Source organism: Quercus robur, chromosome 3 (assembly GCF_932294415.1).
Source record: "Quercus robur chromosome 3, dhQueRobu3.1, whole genome shotgun sequence".
Taxonomy (NCBI): Eukaryota; Viridiplantae; Streptophyta; class Magnoliopsida; order Fagales; family Fagaceae; genus Quercus; species Quercus robur.
In genome coordinates this window covers 16,086,117-16,113,722 of record NC_065536.1, presented here as the reverse complement: position 1 = coordinate 16,113,722, position 27,606 = coordinate 16,086,117, and the positions used below count along the sequence as shown (strand labels likewise).

Genomic DNA, 27,606 nt, shown 5'->3' with positions numbered 1-27,606 from the left:
TTTGGTCAAGAGCTTTGTAGCTTAGTGATATAGCCTGGTCTACTTTATTTATTAAGAGAATCAAGATTCGAATCCCTTTGCCTATTATTGTAACTAATTGAATCATCAAAAAGAGACAGTAGGTTTAAGTCTTCTCAAGTTTTAGATTGTTATTATTTCTCTCCTCTTCTTCTTTTTCCTTTGAGTGTTTCCTAAGAGATCGATAAGCCATGAACCAAATGCCAAAATTCAGATTGAAATACCAACATGTAAGAGCTGAGTGCTTCCTGTGCATGCATGCTTATCATGTTTCCCAGTAATTGTTTTTGATATTATTCTTTCTAGTTTTTGTTTTTTTTGTGTTTAATTTTTATTTATGGTATTATTTGAATTCAGGATTAATCTGTGCTTCTGTTATAAATTAATATCACGTCTCAACTTCAGTTTCAAGGTTTGATTTACCTGAATTCCATGCGGAAAAAAAAGAGAAGAAGAAATTAAGAAGTTTCTTATATGTAATAAAATTACACATTTTTTGGATAGAATAGATAGCTTTCATTGATGATTGGAGAGGTGGGCATTTTTTTATGAATAGAACAGATAGCTTTCATTGATAAAAGTACACATTTACATTACACATCCTGCCCTACAAATCTGGCAATGTGAGAAGGAATTTCTTCTAACCAAATTAACACATTCACTACCAAAATTATATGCTTTGCTAAAGCAACAGCAGCTTTATTACAGAAATCTCGAATCCATCTAAATGAAAAGAAATCCAGATCATGTGCCTCCAATTTTGCATCCTCCACAATATTGCCTACACTAGACATGTATACACTCACCATCTGACCATCTGAATTAAGAAATCATGAAAGGAGCAAATCATTGTTGGAAAGTATAATTCACTTTATTTCCATGAAAGTAAAGACCAAATCAAGATGTTAATTGCCAGAGAAAATTATAGGATTGGTTAATAAATTGAAAGACTAACTGCTAGAGAAAATTATGGATTTGAGACAATAAATTGTGTTGGGACAATAAATTGATACCCACCACAAAAAAAATTGGTTTGGTTTAAGTACTCAGTTTTATTGTCAGTATCTAGAAAAAATGAATTTGAATATAGAAAATGAAAAAGACTTTTGGCTGTTTTCATTTTCAGCGAAAACAAATACAATGACATTTTTATAATAAATCTAAAATTTTTGGCCCCCACGTACTCAACTTTAAGCCTTTTTTTTTACTCCCCAACATCTCTCTCTCTCTCTCTCTCCCCTTGGTCAAGATTAAATTTTCTCTCTTGGTTGAGTTCAACAATGGCTAGTTTGTTTGTTTGTTCTTTCTTTTCTTTTTTTTTTTTTTTTTTTTTTTGGTGGCACTAAGCCAATTGGGTTTGGTGGTGGGTTTTGATTTGGGTTTGGGCATGGGTTTGGTTTTGGTTGTGGCTGTGGCTATGGTGATGGGTGTTCCGAGTGGGGGAAATGGTGGTGGGTGTGGCTGTTGTTGTAGCCATTTCTTTCTGGTTCTTTTCCACTCTATCTGTGAGTTTAGATTTGGTGGTGGTGGTGATGGAGGTGGATGTTAGAATTGATTATGGTTTTGATTTGATCATTGGTGTGAGGGTGGTGTGGTGAATTTTTAATTGTAATATATAAAGTGGAAAAACAAACATAAACTATACAATTTTTTTTTTTGCCAAACATAAAATGGGTTGGGTAGAGAAAATGAGTACAAGATTTGAGAAAAAGAAAATGAGTCCAAAAATTGAACAGAGGAAATGAATACACACTCAACGAGAACCAAACAACACCTAAATATCCAATTCATATTTAAATTATCTTTGACTTTTATGTGTAACAATATAAATATGGATTTTGTTGCAATGTATTATAAAGAAAACGGAATGAGATCTTATAAAAAAAAAGTTTATGAGAAAATGTAACCCTTGAACTCTTGTCATGTGGATGTAAGTCATAAGAACTAACCACATAACTCTTATGTTTTCTTTCTTTTCTTTTTTCCCTCACATTGCAAATTCCTACACGGTATCAGAGTGGGTTGATTGGGCCTTACTTAAATCTCTTTGTTCATATGATTTTCCTCTTATTGGTTGTTTTTAATATAATTACCTTCTCAGTAATCATTTATTATCTGTCCTCTTTCTTTTCTTCCTATTTTTAGTAAGAAAGTAATTCTATCTATGCAATTCTCACTCTAGTGCCTTACTTCATGGCATAGGAATAACCTCCAACATTATCGTGCTAGAAGAGTTAGATTAAACGTTTTAGGGCCCTGAAATCCCAAACCCCTCCAAATAGTTTTGCACAACACTGTTTCAACTAGCTTAACCAGTGACACTTAAATTAATTTTGTCTTTGTCCCCACAAAAAATGACTCATCATCAAAGTAAGTTCCTTACAAGTAACGACTCTCTAAAAACAGAAGCGATTCATGGCATATAAATATAATTATATATTGGAAGAGTCTGAGTCACTGCTTTGATTAGAAAATCCTTCCATGCTTGAGATAATCAGATAATATTTTGGATTTCGATCCTTAAATGTTACCCCACCTTTATTTGCACAAAAAAATAAGGGGAAAAAAAAGAAGAAGAAGACATATTTATCTATTCCTAAGTTCTTGTTTAGTTGTTATATTTATTTGTCAAAAATTAAAACTAATACTTACTGTGTGTTAAGAATAATCATCAAAATTAATAATTATACAAAAGGTGTTTATCATGCTTAGTATTTCTGCCTGATGGTAGTTTAGCATGATCATGGAGGTCAAGCTCAAGCTGTTAATATAATCAAACCATGATTTAGGAATAGAGCACAGGGGTGGGTAGGAGTGGGACATGACATAAGACCCCATGCAGCCACGCTACATTAATTGCCTAATAGTAATAGGCATGAAAAATTGACAATTCATTACCAGTCTTGCTAAAAGCCTAAAACTACTCTTTCATGGCATATTTAGCTTTATTTCAATTTTAAATATCTTTGAACTATTGAATCCCCAAGGTCCCTAATTCAAGTTGATACTGAAAACAGCATAATAATATGCATTACATTAACCTTCTTTATTAAGATACAATCCATATTTGACAAGAGAATTTACTTGTTAAACTAATTGAAACTCACAATATATATTACATTAACTAATCTACTTAAAAAAAAATGTATTCCTAATTGATTACATTGTTATACTACTAATTTAGTATTTTTAAATATAAAGTTTTAATTGAATAATTCTTTAGCTTTTGAATAATTGTCAAATTATAATGAACAATGATTTGAACTTATGAATTTATAAAGTATGAACAGAGTATTGTAAACATTTTTCATTTAAAGTTCCAAATTTCAAAATTTCTTTGGTAGGAAAAAGTATTAGGTAAGACAAAAAAAAAAAAAAAAATGGTTAAAGAGATTTTAAAGTTTTAAAGGCTTTGTGAGGTTTTACTTACGATAGGGCCAAACAAAGCCTTATCTAGTTGCCTAGGTCATGGCAGCCCAACGTGGGTAGGCAGCTAGGGCATGACATGCCAGTGTGCACTCTCCCAAAGCCATGGCAGGCCCCATGGGCATGATGCCAAGACGATGGCATACTAACTTTTCATTAAAATAATTTTTTACAAATCAATCGTTTGATTACATAATCTCTTTACGCATTTCATGCTTGTAAAATAGCAAGATAATAAAAGATTAATAATTATCTTATTATAAAATATTTAAATTTCAAAATATTTAAAATTAAAATTATGCGAAAAATAAGAATTTGTGGATGACATAGTAAATAGCACCCAATTAATATTAAATTTGACATACATAATAAGTCTAACAAAAATATGCTCTCTCTGCGCAATAAACAAAGAAGAGAACAAATGAGGCCAAAAGTGTTAAGGATACGGTCAAAGTATTGATAAGTTTATGATTTCAAGTTAACATTGTGATTTCAAAAATATGTTAAGACTTTTCTTAATTAAATTCAAATATATGATTGCATTAACGAATAATAAAGTATAAAGTGTGATATTTCAATAATTGAACTCATGTAACTTCTTTCTCAAAAAAAAAAAAAACTCATGTAACTTTGTATATGAATTTAATTATAGAACCTAATATTTTGCATAATAAAAAAATAATAATAATAAAACTATTATCAACAATGGTTTATTTGAGTAATGTTAGAATCGTAAATTTTGTCACAATTTACTCACGTGACAAGTTATGAGTAGTGGAAGTATGAACCCATCACTCACAACTTGTGACAAATATTATTGCCTTAACATTTTCGGATTATTTAGTCACAGAGATTTAGCGGTGTGGAAGGCCTCCAAGCATTATAAAAAGACATTGTCCACTGAAACATATGATTCAGGCCTTCACTTATAGCTTCCTCTGACCACCAAAGAATATTTAACCCACAATACATGTGCCTCTGCAACCGCACCAGCACTATGTGGCCCCTGTTTTAAGAAACAACAGGCAACAGCTCTTTGCTCACTGTAATTCCAACTCAAAAGGCGGGGATCAGATCAGTTTAGACTTAAGAATGAAGTCATCTAGAGATTGCTAATGCAACGTGCCCTTTTGCCTGTAATTTACCAATTCACAAATTTTAATTGCAAACTTAACTAGATGGAGACCTCGTTATTTGGTCCTTAATTTATTTCTTTGTTGTCTCAAATCTTGGTTGCCCATTTGTTGCAAGATAATAAGATCAGCCCCAACTGGTCACGGCAAAATTTATGGCTATTTTAGTATAAAAATATGTTTTTTTTATATCATATACTCACTTTTCAAAACATCTCACATAATTATTTATTTTATACTACATTTTATTAAAATATCTATTTTTTTTTTAATTATTTCTCTTTTTTCATACACAATAACCACCATCTACTCTCTTCATTTATCCTCTAGATACATAAAGAAAAAATAAAAAAATAAATAATGCCAGTATAAAATTTACATGGTTATTGTAGCAACTTTGCAAGTTTACACATCTTAATTTGATTGATGTGGATGATTTTGAGGTTTGAATGTATAAAATTGAGCCATTTTTTCTATTTTGCATTATTTGATTCAAATGCTCTAAAAATGGAAATAAATGAAACACAACTCATTTCTCTTTTTCAATTACTATATTATAAAATTTGAGCTATTTCTCGTTTTGCTTTTTTTCAGAAAATTGGTGAGGGAAGTGAACACGGAATTCAATTTGGAAAAGAAAATTTAGACAATACCATACATATCGTGTGTGTTTGGTTTGCGCGTCCACGTTCTGCATTCGCGTTTTTAGCCTCTTTTTTTTTTTTTTTTACCAGAAGTTGGTTTCACGTGGGATATAGACCTACCAATGGGTCCCGTGCACTGTGCACGGGACCCACTAGCACTTTGAATGTCCACACATTGGTCTGAAATGGTACTGTCAGTGGGTTTCATGTACTGTTCAGGGAACTTACAAATCTCACTTTTCAGCAACTTTTTCATTAAAAATGGGTTCCACGGCACTATTCATATATTTAAAAATTATTTTACTACAGTGTTTTCAGTTTTCAACAAAATAAGTTATATCCAAACGGACCCATCATCTTCAAAATTCTTTATTTGTTAGTTATTACTATTTTTAAACAGTGATTAGTCCCTTTTGGCTAATCAATTAGTTAGAATAATTAGTAGAAGATAAAATTTATAAAGTGTAAGGCTTAAATTCACCCCAAATGTTGTATGATTCCATAATAAATTTAGGGACACAATTTTGGCCACAACTTGATGGAGTGATAAAAAAACAAGCGGTGAGTACATGTAAAAGTAAATTGCACCACTCATAATTGATTACTTTATCAAATTTTAATAAAAGTTGTGTCTTTAAACTTATTGATAGTTCCTCGATTAGTATTATTTATTTAATCCTCCATTAGCATCTTTAGATATGTAGAATAATACATTTTAATAATGACTCGGAGCTTTACAAAAAAAAAGAAAAAGACTAGGAAGAAATCATATAAAAATGAAAAAGAGAGTCATAAATTAACATTTTTCTTACCTCATTTTTAAAATACTATTCCAAATTAGTTTTTTAACCAAACGTGCCTTCAAGTCATTTTCATTCTAACAAAAAAAGGAGTTATCTTCTCTACCATATGAGCCTTAAAAAAATAAATGTCAATAATATATTATCATTCATTAGTCCCTAAGTATTAAGTTTCTCTTGGTGGGTTTCTAACTATTGGCTAATAAAGTTAAAGGCCAAAAAAAAAAAAAAAAAAAAATTTTCTCTTCTTCTTCTGGAGGAATTACTTATCTCTAGTCTCGAAAAATACAATATTTTGTTAAGTTCAGAGCAGAACAAATGAAATCTTTTTATTTTTATTTTTTAGAGAACAAATGAAATCAAAACTTTTAAGTATACCCAAACCATATAGCAGAGCATATCCACATGTGAGCTTTATACAAAGAGACGTAAATTACAAGAAAAGATTTTAAGTTTCAACTAATGGTCCAAGTCTTCCATCCCTCTCAAAGCTTCTAGGATCTCGTGGTTGTGGGTGAGAATTTTCAACATTGTTAAAGAAGGATAGATGGTGATCTATAAATACTTAAAATATCTTAGGAGGCATAGCATAGTATTTTTAAGTGGGTTTGGGGTTTATACTTGTCAATTGTGACTCTTTCCTCTCATTGTCACATTTTTTTTCTTAGCCCAGAAAAAAGAAAAAGACCAATAATCAAAGTCTTTTTTGTTGTTGTTGATGGAAACCAATAATCAAAGTCAAGTGGACAAATCAGCAACTTTTGAGTATTGGATTTGCAACCATCACATTTTGATGTTTATTTCTAGTGTCTGTATGTATTATACAATTTCATCAAAATCTGTGATACTTCCTTTTGTTTTGGGATTCCACGATGAAACTATGTAATTGCTTAATTATACATTTCTATACCAAACCTTAACATTGAAAGAATCTCACATTAGTTAGTGAAAAGAGGATCAATCCAAACTTCCAAAGCTGTAAATTCCGGCCATTCATATCACTCATAGCAACAATATTTGGTAGAGGATACATTCTTGAGTTTCATTTCAAATATGTGGGTATCTCTTCACTACATTATGTGGGTTTTTTTTATTTTTTTATTTTTTTTATTTTTTTATTTTTTTTTTATTTTTTTTTAAGTTTCACACTTTAAAGATTTAAGGTCTAGAAGTTGACCTTTTTATGGGTGTGTCTAAATTTTTCGGAGGCTATTTTTTTTTTGTTATGAAATTTCCTTCCAATTCTATTTGGTAATAAATTAATGTTTAGGGGACTTAAATAAGAGATCTGAATGTACTTCATTATGTAGATTTAGCCATAACCAGGACTCAATCTTATCAAGATTATAGTAATGGTAGGCATCTTGACTAAATCACTCTGTGGTCCTTAAAAATTAGAACTAAGCTCCACCAAATCATAGAGGCTGACCCTTTATAAATCTTAATGGTTTTGATAATATCTAATATCAATCAAAATTGTGATAGATAATAGATAGTCATATTCGGGTAGCTATGTACTGGTTGGTTTGGATTAGATAAGCTTGAGCACCATCAATATCACAGCCTATTTTTTACTTTTTAAATCTTTCTCTATCTTCCTTTGTAGAATATTAGAACCAAACCTCTACCATAATTCATAGAGCTAAGACCCAAAAGGTGAATCATACCATACATATTTTAACAACAATTTTACAACAAAAATTTTAGATGATAAATTGTTACTAGTTTTAATATGAATCCACCGTTTCATCAAATTTTTTATTTGCCAACAGGGGTCTATGATATAAAGGTTTAAATTTTTAGGTTTTTTACTATTAGGAAAAAAAAAAAATCAGATAAACCATAGATTCTAAGAATATACACAAATGGCTAAAAATTGATTGCCACCACAATTACGAAACTAACCTTCCTTCACCCCTCAAAAACCCAATCCACACTCGGAACTTCACCCAAACCGAACCCTATTCATTCAAGGTCAATATCGTAATTCGACATCCACTTCATTGAATGCACGCCCTCTCTTACCCGACCCCACCTACCAAACAGACGGCCAGAGAGGCGAGTACCTCAACATCTCCACACGCAAGCGCGTACAGCTATGTCTCCCCCTTCGCATAAGATCTGTTACAGATTAAAATGACGATTATACCCTCCGATCAAAATCCCTAAAAACCGAGTCAAAGGACCTTTTTGCCATATAATAAAATATATCGAAACCCACACACACTCTCTCTCTCTCCAATTTTTATTATTTTTTCCACTTTCTCTCTCTAAAAATCACTTTCTCTCTCTAGAATTTGGAACTTCGGCCACTGACAGAAGAAGAAGAAGAAGAAGAACACACAAGCTTGAGATATTAAAAAAAAGCTTCAATTGTGTCGCACTGATTCGAGGGTTAGGGTTTTTCTTTAATCTCTTCACTCTCTCTCTCTTCTATGTAATTCAAATTTCGTTCTTGATAATATTTAGTTTTTTCTAGATTGATTTATTTATTTATTTTTTGATTATGTGAATTTTTTTAATTTGGGGTTGATATTGGAATTAGCTGGTTATAGTTCAATACGTGTTGAAACCCTAAATTTTGTGATCCGATTGTTTGTAAATAGGTGACGATGATCAATTGGTTTTTGGAGGGTGTGGTTTGAAATCTTTGTTATTGGGTTTAGTTGTTTTTTGATGGTGCAATTTTGTGATTGTTGGGGTTTTGGGTTGGAGTATTTGGAAGGGTTTTGTGAGATTGGTAGCTTTGGGCTTTGTTTGGTAGCTGAGGGAAAATGCGTGGAGAAGATTGGGGTTGAGATTTTTGGGTGTTGAGAAATGTGGGGGTGTGGGGGAGGGGTGTAGATAGGCTAGGTAGAAGAGAGTGTTAAGCTGAAATGGGTCTAATTGAGCTAAAAAATTTGGAAGATTATGGTTCTATTTGGACAATGGAACATTGACTTTTGGTTTATTAGGCTGTTGGTATTATATTCTTGTGGTAATTAATAGGCTTCTTTCACTTGAAAGTCTCCAGCATGAGTTATGCTCATGAAGGGTTGCTTTGTCTTGGTTATATGCACATAAATTTACGGAGGTAGAATTGAGAAACTATAGGTGCTATTGGAATTTTGGAGAAGACCCTTTTGTATTTTAGGCTCATTTTTTTGGTATATGTTTTTATTAATATGAATGGTGATGATGAAAAAGTTTGCTTCACTTGAAGGTGTTAAAGAATTATAAGATAGTCTCCCCCCCTCCACACCAAAAAAAAAAAAAAAACCCACAAACTAGACTTAAGCTCATTGATAGATCTCTCCAGACCCTTGAATGTTCAATTGTTCTGCTCCCCCAAAATCGCCCTCATAAAAAACAGTGAGGAGTTACATTCCACATGGTGCTATTGCTGTATCTTTATTGGGTTATGAGTTTTTAAAAATTGAAGGGTCAATGAGTTAAGTAGTAGATTACATCTAGGAACTGTCACTCTCACGAGGAGTTGGTAAGATAGGTTACATTCTATCTCATATGGTATATGTATTATGTAAACTCTCCGTATGGTTGTTTTTCCCATACTAGTGCAATAAAACTCATAACTAACAATCAAGCCAACTACAAGTGCTTAAACATTTAAGATTTTACAACACATTTTTTAATAAGTAATGAGATTTTATAAATAGAGAAGCTACCTCATGTACAATGTGAGAGAAAGATGGCCTAACGAATGCCAAGATAATGAAATTACAAACTGGAGCAAAGGGGAATCAATGAAATCTACTAGGGGGTGTGGGGGTGGGGTGTAGATAGGCTAGGTAGAAGAGAGTGTTAAGCTGAAATGGGTCTAATTGAGCTAAAAAATTTGGAAGATTATGGTTCTATTTGGACAATGGAACATTGACTTTTGGTTTATTAGGCTGTTGGTATTATATTCTTTTGGTAATTAATAGGCTTCTTTCACTTGAAAGTCTCCAGCATGAGTTATGCTCATGAAGGGTTGCTTTGTCTTGGTTATATGCACATAAATTTACGGAGGTAGAATTGAGAAACTATAGGTGCTATTGGAATTTTGGAGAGGACCCTTTTGTATTTTAGGCTCATTTTTTTGGTATATGTTTTTATTAATATGAATGGTGATGATGAAAAAGTTTGCTTCACTTGAAGGTGTTAAAGAATTATAAGATAGTCTCCCCCCCTCCACACCAAAAAAAAAAAAAAAACCCACAAACTAGACTTAAGCTCATTGATAGATCTCTCCAGACCCTTGAATGTTCAATTGTTCTGCTCCCCCAAAATCGCCCTCATAAAAAACAGTGAGGAGTTACATTCCACATGGTGCTATTGCTGTATCTTTATTGGGTTATGAGTTTTTAAAAATTGAAGGGTCAATGAGTTAAGTAGTAGATTACATCTAGGAACTGTCACTCTCACGAGGAGTTGGTAAGATAGGTTACATTCTATCTCATATGGTATATGTATTATGTAAACTCTCCGTATGGTTGTTTTTCCCATACTAGTGCAATAAAACTCATAACTAACAATCAAGCCAACTACAAGTGCTTAAACATTTAAGATTTTACAACACATTTTTTTAATAAGTAATGAAATTTTATAAATAGAGAAGCTACCTCATGTACAATGTGAGAGAAAGATGGCCTAATGAATGCCAAGATAATGAAATTACAAACTGGAGCAAAGGGGAATCAATGAAATCTACTAGAGAATGAATATCATGAAGTCCAAAACTTGAGACCATTCAAACAATGATCTAGCAACACACAACTTCAATTGAACAACCGAATCTTTCAAATCATCAAAAGTATGGTGATTTCTCTTCATCTCCATATTGTGTCCACAGCAGGATTAGGGGACCTAGATTTCAAACAAAAGAGGATTGTTTGCCAAACTAATTCCTCCTGGATAAGAGATTAATAAACCTCCTTGGCATCAACAAAGCTCATATGTACAAATTTCCTATAATACCTGCTATTCTGCCACTTCCCCTCTTCTCTTCATTTCGCTCCTTATACAAAAATACTTATATTAGAATTTTTTATTTATAGAAGTTTAACTAATCTGGTTAGTAGGTCTGAGATTGTAACTTCTTGTAATGCTTTTTTATAATTAATTTTGTCAGAAAAATGAAATTATGCAGTGAGAGTTTGAGCATCATTTTCATTTTAAGGCTACATTTTTTAAAGGAAAGAAAAAAAAAGGATTAAAAGCATGATCAGAGATAGCCTCCTTCTCAACTACACTTTACAACATTAGGAGGGCAGAGGCCCACACCAAAACTGCCAAAATACCCATGGCTTTTAGACCATTTAGCTAGTTCATGAGCTGTCTTGTTAGCCTCAAGGTAAACCCATTTAAAAGACACCGAACCAAAATCTACACATATAACTTGAACATTCTCAATGAAATTACTTAACCTCCATGGAACATGATCCCCACCAGTTGAGATAGCATCTATACAGATTTTGGAATCACTTTCAATCACAAAATGAGATGCATCTACTTTCTTAGCAAGATGAAGAGCCCAGAAAATTGCCTCCGCTTCAGCTTGGACAGGAACGTTGGTATTCACCCTCTTCGAATAGGAAAAATCCAATTTCCCTCTTCTATCCTTAGCAGCCACAGCAATACTTGAAGCTCTAGTTCCTAATATAGCATAAAAACCACTTTTGTATAATATAAATAAAAGTATTTACTGTGCACATATTTGTTCATTTTTGGTGGTTGTCTTAGGCTATAAGCAAGGGTCTCTTCCAATGAAATATTTGGGTCTTCCTTTGGGGGAAAAATTCAAGAATAAGACAATTTGGAATCCAATTTTGGAGAAGATGAAAAGAAAATTAGTAGGTTGGAAAAAGTTATTTATCTAAGGGAGTTAGAGTCACTTTAATTAAAAGCACTCTTCTGCTTCTGGCATGATAGGTGGATTGGGGATAATACCCTAAGAGATCTCTATCCTGAGCTCTATTTGTGTTCAGTTGCCAAGAATGCTTGCATCTCTGAGGTTTTGTGGATTCCGAAAGGAGGTACTATTAGAGTGTGGGATTTAAGGTTTTATAGAGCTTTTGAAGATTGGGAGCTAGCTGCATCTTATTCTCTACTTCAGTTTATCCAACCTCGTATTCCTCGGGGTGATAGGAGGGATACTCTTTGTTGGCGGTTCAAAGGTGATGGTAAGTTTGACACCTGATCTTATTACCAAGCAATTCCTAAGCGAGTGGCTTTCTTCTTGTGGATAGCTGCTCACAATTAGATTATCACGTTGGATAATCTCATGCTTAGAGGTCGTCCTTTGGTAAATCAATGTTGTATGTGTTGTTGTGATGGGGAGTCGGTAGACCATCTTCTTCTTCATTGTCCTGTTACACATACCTTATGGATTTTTATGCTTCAAGCTTTTGGTATTCATTGGGTTATGCCAGGATCGGTGGCAGGATTGTTATCTTGTTGGCATCAGTGGCTTGGGAAGCATAACTCGAATATTTGGAATTTGATTCCAGGGTGCTTAATGTGGATTGTTTGGTTGGAACGAAATCGTCGCTCCTTTGAGAACATGGCGAAGACATTGGATGAGTTAAAGGTTTTATGCCAGTGTAATCTTTTTGAGTGGTCTCGTTGTTGGGGTTTTACTGATTCTTCGTCTCTTTCAGAGTTTATGTTTTCCCTTAGATTAACTTTCTGATTTCCTTCTCTTTTGTTTTGCTGTTTGTTTCATCTGTTTCTTGTTGTTCATCATCATGAACAACTTGTACTATTCATTTTTTACTCATTAAAAATAGTTCTCTGAGTACCTATAAAATAAATAAATAAATAAATAAACGCACTCTCTCAAATCTTCCTATTTATTTCCTTTCTTTATTTCCTATTCTTGCTTCAGTGGCTATCCGAATTGCAAGACTTCAGCGGAACTTTCTATGGGGTGGCCTAGGGGATGAGCCCAAATTTCATCTTGTTAATTGGACTACGGTTTGTGCTCCACTTTCTTCATGTGGTTTGGGGATTAGCTCCACTTTCTTCAGGTGGTTTGGGGATTAGGAACCTGAGAATCTTTAATGTTGCTTTATTAGGGAAGTGGTTATGGAGATTTGGGCAAGAAAGGGATGCTCCTGGGCGACAAGTGATAGAGGGGAAGTATGGTTGTGATTGGGGTGGTTGGTGTTCTAGCTCATTCTTTGGTCCATATGGAGTTAGTTTATGGAAAAATATTAGAAGGGGGTGGCCCTCCTTATCTCGGTTTATCTTGTATGAAATTGTAGATGGATCAAAAGTGCAGTTTTGGCTAGATCAATGGTGTGGAACATCTTCTCTTGCAAATTGCTATCCTGAAATATATAGGATTTGTGGAAACAAAGAGGCGAGTGTGGTTGATCTAATGAGGTACACCAATGGAGTCTTTCATTGGGAGATACATTTTTGTAGGGATGTGCATAATCGGGAATTGTAAGCTTTTGGAGCTTCATAAATACCATTTATAGCACTCTTGTAAGGGGGATTGGGGAGAATAAGAGATGTTGGATACCTTGTAAGAGTAAGGGGTTTATGGTTAGTGTGTACTACCATCTTCTAGTTGGCCATAGTGAGTAGTTTTTCCCTTGGAAAAGCATTTGGAAGCAAAAGATTCCTTCTAGAGTGGCTTTCTTTGTATGGACTATTGCCTTGGGGAAATGTCCGACAATTGACAATTTTAGGAAAAGAAAGATATGCATATTTTGGATTGGTGTTATATGTGCAAGTGTAATAGTGAAACTGTTGACCATCTATTCCTTCATTGTTCGGTTGCTTTGGAGTTGTGGGAATGGTTTTTGGTTTATTTGGAGTTTGTTGGGTTATGCCAATGTCTGTTGTTGAGCTTCTTGCTTGTTGGCAAGGTCAATTTGGTCGCCATCATAATGGAGATATATGGATTGTTGTTCCTCATTGTTTGATGTGGTGTATTTGGAAGGAAAGAAATAGTAGGTGTTTTGAAGAAAATGAGCGCTCTATGCCTAATCTCAAGCTTCTATTTTTAGAACCTTATTGGACTGGTTCTTAGTGTGGAGAAACCAACCTTTTTCTTCAATTTTGGGTTTACTTGATTAATGTAATTTTTGTATTTGATATGTACACCACTATATACTCCCAGTGTACTTGGGTGTCTCTTTTTTTGATATCAATAAATCTTTATTACATATAAAAAAAAAAAGAAAATGTCAATTTTGATTTGTTGGAGGGGTGCAGAAGATTAGATTTGTTGGAGTCCTATGAGGAGTGGGATTTTGAGGTGAAATCCTTTTATAAGGAAGTACATGCTGGTCCTGGCTCCCTGTTTCCCTGGAAGAGTATATGGAAGGTCAATGTGCTGCCAAAAGGTAGTGTTTTTTACTTGGACACTGGCTTTGGGACAGATTCTTACTTTGAATAATCTTTGAAGGTGCATAATGGTAGTTGTAGATTTGTGTTATGTGTGTAAGAAAGCCAAGGAGTTTGTTGATCGTTTATTACTTTGTTGTGACCATGCGGGAGTTGTGGTCTCTGGTCTTTTGTCAATTTGAGGTTCAATGGGTAATGCTTAATAGAGTTTTTGAGCTGTTGGAATGGGAGATTTTCTAGACATGGTCCTGGTGCACACTGAACATTGTTTGATGGATCTAAAGTTGATTACGCAATTTTTTTGATTGGATGACAGTGTTACCAGCTCATCGCTCTTCTGCTTTTTTTGACTTTCTAGATTGCTGTCATAATAGTTATTAAATCTGTACCAACTACCAAACCACTAGTTAAACCGTGAAACTTGTGAGCCAAAGCATTATTTAGAATGATTTGGTATAAAATACCTGATATGCAATAACCCATTCTCAAACTGTGTAAACTGACGGATTGCACGGGTTAATCTTTTTAACCTGCAGATAAAAGAAAAAAAAAATACCGTGTGTATCTGTGGAAAAAAGATTGAACTGGACTACTGAAGTCACTGAACAGGCTGAACTTTGAAGTCTGGAGGCTCTAAACCGAAGTACCAAACTATTGAAGAGCGAAAAGATAAATTAATAAAGACATAAAGTGATAAAGATTAAGATTTTCTTAAGAGATAGAGTAAGAGTTGTGCCATGAGATGAGAGTTGAGATTAAAGAGATAGTGATGAGACTGAAAGGGATAAAGAGATAGTGGTCTGCATGGAACACAAGTGACCAATGTCACAACGATAACACCTGATTGATTTTAATCATCAGCTGTATTTGGAGATCTAAATAATTTTGTTATCCTCTAGGATTTAATGATTAAGCTAAAAATTTATTTTGAATTTATATGAGATATGTTGTTTCAAGACTTTTGGACTATACATCTTGGTTATTGGATGATTTACATGAATGTTGTGTTTATTTTTTTATATTCTTTAACTTTATGTCATTTGATGTAATTTTTTTATTGTTATAATTTATTAATTTACCTAAATGGATTTTTTTAATTTTATTTTAGTTGCTTTTTATAATTAAAAAATATATTATTTAATTAATTAATAAACCTACAATTCAACCAACCAATGAACCACTAGTTGAGCCAATGAATCAGTGAACCAATTCTTCAACCGGATCAACCTCCAGTACGGTTTTGATAACTATGACTATGCTTCTTGTATACTGCAGTTTCTTTGATTTTCTATAATAAAACCCTTATTACTAATAAAAAAAATGTCATTTTTTAATTGCTGATCTTAGTATTTTATTCTTATGATCAACCTTTTAAAATGCTAGTTTGAGCTGTTCAGCATGATAACCTGGGACAGTGGAAATTTCTGCTCTTGTGCCTGTATTCTTATAACTAGTCTTCTAAACAGCTACTTTTTATCTACATGGTACATTGGATAAGTATTAAATCGTTGAATCCCAAATGAAAAACCAAAAAAAAAAAAAAAATGGTAAGCTTATGGTCATTGTTTGTTAAAAGACTAGAATACCAATTGTGTGACGTATTTGTAAGAACAGAGAGCACATGATAGCATTGACTGTATCAGTTCTAAATAAAATTAGTTGATTAACTTTAAGTGCTTGTGGTTTCATTATTTTGATTTATTTGTTTATATATGTTCCAGTGGTTTCTGCAATGCACCGTGTAGGTAGTGCAGGGAACACAAACAATTCTTCTCGCCCTCGTAAGGAGAAGAGGTTAACATATGTGTTGAATGATGCCGATGACACAAAGGTATATTAGTTTTAAAATAAACTCCTAGTTTTAAGGTTTTTTTTTGGGGTCAGAGTTGCCTTCACTCGTCTCTGGTCATAGAAAATAAGCTTAATTGCCTTTCTTTTCTATAAATCTCTGGCTTTTCCTGATTTTATTTGAGTTCCCTATACTTTAAATAAAAAAAGAAGGCCCCTTCTTGTATCACCTCTAAATATGTTGAAGATCCTTTCTGCTGGAGATTGCTTTAGACCCTGTATTTGGATGGCATAGCTGTCATAGTGATGCCTTTTGTGCTTTATAAATAAAATTGGTCTGTGTAGCTCTTGCTTAGACATCAATGATCATATTCTATTATTAGTGCAACTCCAGCGTTAACCTTTTCAATATTTTCAAAATTTCCTGCTGTGATAAAGATTGTTAGAAATTAACTTGCTATCATCATAAAAAGTTATTGGACGGCAGTTTGTTTGTTTGTTTTTTTTTTTTTTTTCCTATATTTTTTAGGGGAAAAAAAAATGCTTAAAAGAACCTTGCTACTTCTATCTCACGTTGGAAGGCCATTTGAAATTTAGAGGTCTTCTTCAACAGTTTAGCTATGAATGTGTGGGCCCATTAAAATGCAGCCCCCAATAAATTAGGAGTTAATCCCAGGTGTCTGGGGATTTAGAAGGGAGAAGATATTCTTTTCTGAATTTTTAGAGGAACAGTAGGGTGATTACTTTACTACCCTTAGTTGTCTTATAAATTCTCATATTACTGTGTTTTGCAATGTTTCTCTATCTGCAGCATTGCGCAGGTGTAAATTGTTTGGCTCTATTGAAGTCATCAGGAACTGATGGCAGTGATTACCTCTTCACTGGGAGCCGTGATGGCACACTTAAAAGATGGGCTTTAACGGATGATGCAGCTACCTGTTCTACTACTTTTGAGTCTCATGTGGATTGGGTACTGTTTATTTTTTTCTTGCCTTTTTCCCTTATTATATTCACGTGTCAGTTGCTAGAAGAGACTATTGCAACTTTACTATTTTTTTTAGCCTCACTATTGGCTAGGAAGCATAGGTATGGCACCCAAAATGAAGTGTCTGTACTTCCTAGCTATTAGGTGTGGATGAAGGAGCCAATAGAAGTTGTTTTTTCTCCGGGTGAAATCCAGTTCTATAACTGGCTGTTAGACCTGATGAACAGCCTTGCCAAAATAAAGTAGGGGAAAAAGAATAAAAGAGTGTTAGACATGAGAAGGCAGACTTTTTTGTTTTGAAAATTTTCACCCCTTATATACTTAGATTAATTTATTCAGCCATGCCCATTTGGGGAAATGAGAAGGAAAAGATAGGGTATTGCATATCAAACGTTAATATCTATTTTCATAGTGCATATTAAACGTTAATGTCTATTTTCATAAGGTTCTTTTACCTTGATATATGGAGTCATCTTCTTCGATCTTTATAATACAATTGCTCATGCTTTTACTGTATTCTGCATGTATAATTCACAACAATTGAACATGTGGTGAATGTCTGCGGTTGTACAGGTTAATGATGCTGTCCTTGTTGGTGATAATACTCTTGTTTCCTGTTCTTCAGATACAACCCTTAAGGTTTGTTAATCATTCTCCTTTTTTTTTTTTGGGGGGGGGGGGGGGGGGGTCTGTTTGTTATCTTTGGCTTTTATATTTTACTGATATGGTTATTTTTCATAATACTCATGATACGCCAGACATGGAACAGTTTGTCTGATGGAACATGTACAAGGACTCTCCGTCAACACTCCGACTATGTTACTTGTCTTGCTGCAGCAGAAAAAAATGTAATTTCTTTTTCAATTTTTTCTTGGATCTTAAATGAATGAATGAAAGGTTCCTGTCAGTTTGTCCTACTAAATAACTTTTTTATTCAATATGACAGCACATATTGTCTTGAGGTATAGTATCATATCACATCAAAATCATCTTCTGATCCTATTATAGTGTCATGCATTTTAGAGCAATATTGTTGCCTCTGGTGGCCTTGGAGGGGAGGTTTTCATATGGGATCTTGAAGCCGCACTTACTCCACTATCAAAGTCAGGTGATGCAATGGAAGATGATTGTTCAAATGGTATCAATGGTTCAGGAAATTCACTACCAATTTCAAGTTTACGTACCATAAGCTCAAGCAACAGCATTTCTGCGCACACCAATCAGTCCCATGGATATGTTCCAATTGCTGCCAAAGGCCATAAGGAGTCAGTTTATGCGTTGGCAATGAATGATAGTGGAACTCTTCTTGTCTCTGGTGGAACTGAAAAGGTATGCTCTTATATATGGTTACTGTTATATTTTGATTTCTGACTTGATTACATTTCTGCATTACCTATGAAATTATTGGAGGTATTTGCACTTGGTTGAATTGAATATGTTGATTTTTATCATTGAATGTGTCATTCATCTCTTTTTTTCATTTTCTCTAGGTTGTTCGAGTTTGGGACCCAAGATCCGGTTCAAAGACTATGAAACTACGAGGGCATACAGATAACATTAGGGCTTTGATTCTGGATTCTACTGGCAGGTATGTCTGATGGGTCTGCAGTTCTTTCTTGAATTATATACTAAAGTTGCATTGGTTAAAACTTAAAGAATTGGTTTTTAGTTCTATCTTTAATGTAAATAGAAGATTTACAACTCAATATCTATAAAATGTAATAGGAATCATATCTGAATAAGACTGAAAAGAATTTAACTGATTTTCTCTGACTGGATTTAATTTTCTGGAATATAATTTTACCTTAAATTTATTTTAATATTATGAACCAGAAACTGCATTAATTGGATTGTGTGTGATTCTGAAGTTGCTCTGAGAGGTTGTGTTGTAGATATTTGTGTCTACTAGTAGGGGTTTAGATGTGAGCGAGAGAGAGAGCTTTAACATGTTTCTTTTTCTATAGAAAAGATGTGGTTAAGTCAGACCAATTTAAGATAATAGTATCCCACAGTTATGGATACAATTTAGTAGATGTCCACCAAAAAGTTTGAAAACTTTTCTTAGAAATTAAAAAAGAAAGGCATAAGAGGGTGCTTATTTTGATAAAGTGGTTAGTGGAATTTAACTTAAGCTTTATATCTACTTAATTGTCCATATATATGCTGCTTTAATAATCTTTTTGTGGATCTGCTCTAGTGTGATGTGTTTCTGAAGTAAGTTGCGTTTTGGATGGTTGTATGCACCTGTTCAACAATTGCATATGATGAAATGTTGCTTCAAATTATTTTTCCTTATTATTTGGGTTGAAGGCTGTACTCTCTCTCACAATTCCATTCTTGAAAAGTGTTTGCTTAATTATGCAATGTCCGACCATTATCTTCATCATACAATATGCAAATGACTAAAATATTTCAGTTGGGGCTCATGCTTTTCTTGAAACCTGGTTTAGTTGGTCGTTTGAATTTGGGCTATTAGTTGGCTAGTTTTCAGTGGATATATAGGTTGCCAATTTTTCACTTGTCAAATTGCAACTATCCAAACATGGAATATTTTTTTCTAAAATTTTTTCCTATGAGATTTAGCTGAAACAGTACCTCCTTAGGGTAGAAGGCTAGGTTGTTGGTTCAAATCCCAATGGGTGTTAACATATTTTCCTGAAAAACAAAAAAAAGTTTCCTCTATACAAACTCACACACTCTCACATCCATATTGAATGGAACTTTCTTAGATCAACTATTTCAACCATCCTGGTTGGATGTCTCTTCTCTACAGCATGCATATACACTATTTAATAATATTTTTATTTCTTGCATATTGATGATGCTTTTGTGTTTTTGCAGACTATGCTTATCTGGCTCTTCTGACTCTATGATCAGGTTAATATCTCTCACCTATCTTCTTACTGTAAAACAATGACACAGCATATGCAAGCATACAAATGTGTCAACAATATAAGCATTCGTCTTTTCATTTTGGTTAACTAATTATTCCAACTATCTTCATAGACTCTGGGATCTTGGTCAGCAACGATGTGTGCATTCCTACGCTGTGCATACAGATTCTGTTTGGGCACTTGCTAGCACTCCGGCATTTAGTCATGTTTATAGTGGTGGGAGAGACCTTTCTGTGAGTATTGTTTTCTTTTATAAGCTAACTAATTCAAGTACTTCTGTCTTGTGTAGGTTTTTAATGTCTTTTGCTATATAGCTTCAAGCTCATCTTTTTGATGCCCAATTCTGTTTATACCCTCAGTTATACTTGACAGACTTGGCGACAAGGGAGAGTTTCTTGCTTTGCACAGGAGAACACCCTATTTTGCAAATGGCTTTGCATGATGATAGTATATGGGCTGCTACCAGTGATTCTTCTGTTCATAGATGGCCTGCTGAAGGACGTAACCCTCAGAAGGTCTTTCAAAGAGGCGGTTCATTCTTAGCTGGAAACTTGTCATTTTCGAGGGCAAGGGTCTCCTTAGAAGGATCTGCCCTTGTGAGTAATGCTTCTTTCTGTTTTTTCATAACTTTGTATTTTGATATATTAATGTTATTGCAGTTCTTAGGTGGTTATGTGTCCCTGTTGGACACTGGTAGTTTTGGATTATACTTTTATTTTGTGTGTTTTTTTTTGGATTTTTAATTCTTGGATTTGCTAATTTTTTATGTTTGCATTTTGGGGATTAATATTAGTGTTCTTGGCTCATTGAGGTACTGGTTTTTCAACAATGTTGTGTAGGTTCCTGTTTTCAAAGAGCCAACACTAACCATTCCTGGAACTCCTGGAATAGTGCAGCATGAAATTTTGAATAATAGAAGGCATGTGTTGACTAAGGTAATTGTGACTTCCCTCATACTTTACAATGACAATATGTTACCTAACAAGACCTTTAAAATCAACATCTTTCATTGACAGGATACTGCTGGTTCCGTGAAGCTGTGGGAGATCACCAAGGGCATTGTAGTTGCAGATTATGGAAAGGTCACACTGGTTCTTTTTCTAGTTGTGTTTGACAATGATATATTTGTTGACATGGTAGGAGTGCCTGATTGGCATAAGGGCCAGGGTAGTTCTTCTGATTAATACTGGCAATATTTGTTTATATATTAAATTTTTATAAATTTCATTTTGGGAGGGGACACCTTTGGTTATCATCCATGCTTTTGAGTTTCGATGTAAAAAAATTCATGCTTTTGATTTCAATATTCCAGGTGTCATTTGAGGAGAAAAAGGAAGAACTATTTGAAATGGTATGATGCTTAGTCTATATTAGAGATATAGTAGTTTCATCTTGACAGTATGGATTGATTTTAATTTTAATTTTTGAACTGCTTCAGGTAAGCATTCCTGCATGGTTCACTGTGGATACCAGGCTTGGAAGTTTATCTATCCATTTGGACACCCCACAATGCTTTTCTGCTGAGATGTATTCAGCAGACCTTAACATTGCAGGGAAACCTGAGGATGATAAGGTATATTCTTTTAAATTCACAGGGACCTTCTTGTTGCTCTTTTTATCTTTTTGGGGGAGTGGGGAGGGGGATATGTTGTATGCTCTAGCATTCTATATTGAGGTACCTCATGTAGGATATTATCTGTTCTTTGTGGATTTATCAACTTGCACGAAAAGATGATACATTACTGGTTGAAATATTTGGTTAATTTCTCTTTAACACTATATTTTGAATGACTTGCTTGTATGCCTGCTATTAGCATGAGCTGATGAATGTGTTGTTTTTTCAGATCAACGAACAAAAATATTTGTGTACTTTATTCTTTTCAAGTTTTAACATTACTGGTTGAAATATATGGTTGATTTCTCTTTACCCGTCTCTACCATGAATGACTTGCTTATTTGCTTGCTATTAGTGTGAACTGAGGAATGCAGTGTTTTTTCAACTCAACTAACAAAATATTTGTGTACTTAATTCTTTTCAAGTTTTAAGTATTTTAACCTTAGTTTAATTTTTTTTTTCTGTCTTGCTTCTTTTGAATATCAAATTAGTTTAATTTCTTTTGAAAGAATGAAAGTCTTTTTGAATTTATTGCTTCTATTGGAAGAACTCTGTATACCTGGAAGATCAGAGCATAGTCTCAAATTCTACAGGTCTTCTGTTAGGCCATAATATTGTGATATGTTGTGTATAAGTTTCTGAGTGTTATGATACTCTGGTTTCCCAAGTTATTTTAGTTTTTCTAAAATGTGATGGTCCTTCGAAAATTTACCAATCACATTTTGTTGGTATTGTAACAGAATATTTTTAATGAACAACGCTACTAGAATTTAAGAATGTAGATTCACAATCTACCTTTTGCTTTCTGGGTCTGAGTATAATTATCTATTGATACCATGAAAGCTTCTCTAGAAGATTATGTTGCATTCTTGAATTTTTGCAGGTTAATCTTGCTCGAGAAACCCTTAAAGGACTCTTGGCTCATTGGTTGGCTAAAAGAAAGCAAAGATTTGGATCCCAGGCTTCAGCAAATGGGGATTTGTTATCTGGGAAGGATGTTAGCCATAGAAGTCTTACCCATTCAAGAATTGAGGCTGATATTAATGCTGAGAACGACTCAATGGTGTATCCACCATTTGAATTTTCAACTGTTTACCCTCCATCCATTATTACTGAGGGCTCTTATGGAGGTCCATGGAGAAAGAAAATTACTGATTTAGAGGGAACTGAAGATGAGAAGGACTTTCCTTTCTGGTGTCTAGATTGTGTGTTGAATAATCGGCTCCCTCCCAGAGAAAATACCAAGTAAATTCTAACATCCAAAGATATTTTGCTTAATTTTGGTATGTTACTTGCCAGAAAAGCTGCATAAATTCATATACACCTTATAAAATAAATGAGAGAGAGAGAGAAGGGGAGGATGAGAGAGAGAGAGGGGTAAAGCTGCATATACACCTTTTATCATTGCCGTTGTGTTCTTTGGAAGATGCCCGCTGCTTTCTGCTTAGTACCCATTTGGTAGTGCAGTTTCAAACCAAATGTTTTCAAAATACAGTTATTTAAAACTTAAATTTTTTCTAGGTACATCCTTTTCAAACAACCCTATTTTCAAAATGATGAAAATAAGCTGTACCAAACGGGCACTTGGTATTGGTATTTTAAAAAATTCAATTAATTTTTGGGAGTCACTATTGGTTAAGGACAATGTTTCAAATATATCCAGTTAATTATATCCATGTGTTTTGCACAAAGCACTTGACTTCAGAATACTTCTGTTAGAACCTCATAAAACTAATATGATGCTTGAGAAAATTTTTAAAGATTTTCTCCCTCATGTCCTAAGGACTTTGCTGCTTGGCTTCTTCTTGTGGCTGCAATTTCTTCATATTCTTTGCCCTTTTTATTTCCCAGAAGACATGTTTAAGTTCTCATTTACTAAGATATAAAAGAAAATAAGAAAAAGGGGTCTGTGAATTCTTTTTCCCAACAAAAATTTTATGTATTCTGCAGGTGCAGCTTTTATTTACATCCATGTGAGGGTTCAACTGTCCAGATCCTCACACAAGGGAAACTAAGTGCACCCCGTATATTGAGGATTCATAAGGTAAGTCTGTTCTTTCTGTTGGGTAGTATATGATGGACAAAAGTTTTCACAATATTTGTGTGTTTAAAGCACTCTCTATGAAGTGACTATTCTGTTTGGATTTTGGGTATCACTGAATTATGGTTAATTGTGTACTGTATTTTGTTCTGTCATTGAAAATCATACATCCTTCTATTTTAGTGAAACAAACCCATTTTGGTGGTTGACAGTGATCTGAGCTCTAAATTATTTATCAAATATCTGTAAGATACTGATATGACCTTTGAATCAGTCATAATTTCTCTATTATGCATTATATTAATGCCAAGACAAGATGGAAGAAAGGGGAAATTGACTAGCACGTTATTTTCTGCTAACCGTGATGGGTGCCTTGTTATCTTCACTGTAGGAGTCAAAACATAGTAGCTCCTTTATCATTGGGCTTACAAAAAATAATACTCTTATACGGTCATATTCTAAGGAACTTAGTACCAAATTTTAGTAGATATTTGTTCCACTAGTCACTCATTAATAAAATTTAAGGATATTTTAGTGTGCCATGAGCCCATGAGATGCATTGTGCCGATTTAGTACTAGCAAACATACTTGTGCATAAGTTCAGAGCTGTTATTAATTCTTTGAATTTTAAGATTAGAGAAGAATGGGTCACTTTGTAAAAATAAGGAAAAAAGAAGAAGTAATTATTGGATCTTTTATTATTGTTTCATTAGCTTTCATTGGAAGCTTGCCTGTTGGTTCATTTTACCTTCCATATCTCTGAGCAGCAGTAGCTTGGTAGTAGCATAGGGGACCCTGAAGTTCAAAAAAGAAAATAGTAAACTCGAATTAGAATTCACTGTGTTTGACATGTCAGTTGCAGAAGCCAGAAAAAGAAGTGCATCAATGCATTTTTAAAGTATTTTCTTTATAAAATTTAAGTGTAACACTGAATTTTCAATTGTAAATGCTTCATGTTTTGCTTTGGTCCATTGTATGTCGTTTATATGTGCTTGTAAAGAGAAAACTAAAAAGAAAAAAAGTGATAATTATTTTTAAGGTTTCACCACGTTGTTAGTTGACGTTAACTGTACATGAATATTGCTGTAATGGAATGTTAATATGAGAAGTCTTCTGTAGGATGGTAAAATATTATAGCTGTATTCTAGTGGAAATGGCATATGCACAGGCACATGACTATGGTTGACATGTATTGTCAGAATGCAACTTTCATTGATTGAAAAAAGTATTGGTTTTTTTGCTTCGCATAAATGTTGTGTTTCTTTATTGTGCATCTTCTGCATGGGAGAATACATTATAAATAAATGGCTTTTTGTGCTTTGAAATTTAGGTCATTAATTATGTCATAGAAAAGATGGTCCTTGACAAACCCTTGGATAGTGTAAATCCCGATGGAACGTTTGCTCCAGGACTGGCTGGAGGGCAGTTACAGCATTCAGTGATTGGAGATGGAACTTTTCGGTCCGGATTGAAGCCTTGGCAAAAACTTAAACCCTCCATAGAGATATTGTGCAACAATCAGGCAAGTGGATTTAGACCTTGAATGTATAAGTATAATAACAGATGAACTTTTGCTGAGAGTCTGGCATATAAACCAAAATTGTTTGCATTTCTGTGTTCTTAAATTTTGAATCTTATTTTTTTAAATGTTCTTTTATATTTTGGATTATATACTTGATACTATGTTTTTTACAGATTTTTTGTTCGGTTTTATATATGTTGATTTAGTAAAGTATAGGAATTGAATCTGAATACTCAAAAGCCACCATGAATCCAAACAAAATTGGGCTACCTTGTTTTAGAGTTAGATTCAGTTCCTTGGAATGCAAAATTGATATTGGAACCTTGGGGAGCTCATGTATGGGTTATAGCAAGAGCTGAATGCATTCTAAAGACATTTGATTCATTCCAAGTTTTACCATTCTAGAAAGTTACTTTCGACGTTGTTTTCTGTCAGGCTTGGTGCATTTCTTAGAAAACTATCTTGCTTTTTTCCAGGTCTTGGCCCCAGACATGAGCTTAGCCACAGTGCGGGCTTATATATGGAAGAAGGCTGATGACCTTGTTCTCAATTATAGATTGGTTCAGGGCAGGTGATGCGTATGACATCCAGGAGGTGTGTACTGAATTTTACTATTGGTTGTTTCTCTCTCTCTCTCTCTCTCTCTTAACCATCTTTACTGCAATATTGTTCTAGTGTTAGTGCATATTTGATTAGGAGAGCAGAGACTGAGTTTGCAGATTTTCAGAGGATAACTTTTTTCTAAGCACAAAGTAGAGAAAAAGGAATTTTAATTTGAGTGATTTGGGGATTTCCAATACTGACCAGATAAGTTTGTGTGCTTAGTTTTGAAAAATAATTGGCTGTCCAATCTCAAGAGATTACTAATGTTTGCAGGTGATCTTCTGCTTGTGTAAAAATATTGGGGAATATGATTCTACATGGGGTGCTTATGGTGATCAAAAGTATTTATCAGGTTTGTAAATTTGGAAAACAAATTGATTGCTGAATATAGCCACATTCTCCAAATGTGCCAAGAAGTTTCCAGGTCACTGTTTCCTAGTTGAACAGATGGTGTTATAAATTTTGAACTTTCATTGCCGGCGCGCCAGCTTTCATTGGATGTTGCAAAGTTGTTAATGGACCGATTCTGCATGCAACAATAGAAGATTTTTCATTCTGGAGGAGGATTAAGGCAAGTTCCTGAGCTGCTAAATTAGGGATATTATGATGTCGAAAGCTTTGGTAGATTTGTATTGTGGTTACATACTAGTCATAGAAACTCTATTGTGAAAGTGATTTTTTATAATTTTATTTTAAATTTGTTCTTTTGGAAATAAAACATTTCCCATTTGTCAAATTAGTTATTTGACTTTACTAGATATTTTTCTTCCTGCTCCTCTCTTATGTAATTTGTCGCTCAGAGGAATTACTAAGAGCATCCACAGCAGTGGAGCTAAAAATTTAGCTTTTTAGCTCCACCAACACCAAAAATTACTTTATCTCTTTTACCTACATACATGCTGCAGTAGTGGATCTATTTTAGCTTTTAACACAATAAAATAATATAAACATCACAATAAAATAATATATTTATTATAATAAAATAATATATCTATACAATAAACAATCACAACCACTTTCAACCGCCACCGCCATTGCCACCGCCACCGCTGTCGCCGCCGTCGCCACTACCACTGACACCGACGACTCTTTTTGCACCGCCACCGCCTTCGCATGATAGCAAATAATCGTCTAGTGTTAACAAGTGATTTTTTTTTAACCCCAAATTATACTCGGTACATTTTTTTTTTTACTAAAACAATTTCTCAATTATCATGATAACCTATTATCGTCTCAATTGTCCGGAAGCAACCTTGGGACAATGTGAACTATGAAATGAAAGAACTTTATAAGAAAACATATAAAATAAAATACATATTATAGCAAGAACAATGTAGTCCATAGATTTGCTTACATAGATAACTCAAACCAAATTACAATAAAACTCACATACTCGCACAAGTTCCTATGACTTATACTTCTTAACATACAAAAAAGAAAGTTCCTACGACTCGCCTTGCAATTGCCAATAATAGTCAATAAGGTCCGACTGGAGTTGAAAATGAATTTCTCGGTCTCTAATGCGTCCATGCCTCTCAATGTATGACAAAAATTCATCACTTTGTTCACGTAACATTTGCAAAGGAGGATTATCTACTCCATTATTTTGTTCATAATCCAAATCTACCACTTCATTATCATCCCGCTCATTTTTCCGCTCATCTTCAACAATCATATTATGGAGAATTATGCACGCTTTCATTATCTTTTTGAGTATTTTAAGATGAAAAAATCGTGCAGGTCCACGGACAATTGCGAAACGTGCTTGAAGCACACCAAATGCACGCTCAACATCCTTCC

At 33.9% G+C, this 27,606-nt stretch overlaps 1 protein-coding gene across 1 annotated transcript; it reads left to right on the top strand.

The window, feature by feature from the left end:
• The first annotated feature begins 8,234 nt into the window (after positions 1-8,234).
• On the top strand, positions 8,235-26,545 carry LOC126717278 (uncharacterized). The gene is made up of 19 exons (XM_050418800.1): positions 8,235-8,415; positions 16,080-16,189; positions 16,958-17,116; positions 17,705-17,770; positions 17,890-17,979; positions 18,155-18,460; positions 18,622-18,719; positions 19,973-20,008; positions 20,138-20,258; positions 20,385-20,621; positions 20,865-20,960; positions 21,042-21,107; positions 21,338-21,376; positions 21,464-21,598; positions 22,524-22,885; positions 23,591-23,684; positions 25,012-25,203; positions 25,680-25,797; positions 26,080-26,545. The coding sequence occupies exons 2-18, from the start codon at positions 16,091-16,093 to the stop codon at positions 25,776-25,778; spliced, it is 2,295 nt and encodes a 764-aa protein (XP_050274757.1). The 5' UTR covers positions 8,235-8,415; positions 16,080-16,090; the 3' UTR covers positions 25,779-25,797; positions 26,080-26,545.
• The last annotated feature ends 1,061 nt before the right edge of the window (positions 26,546-27,606 follow it).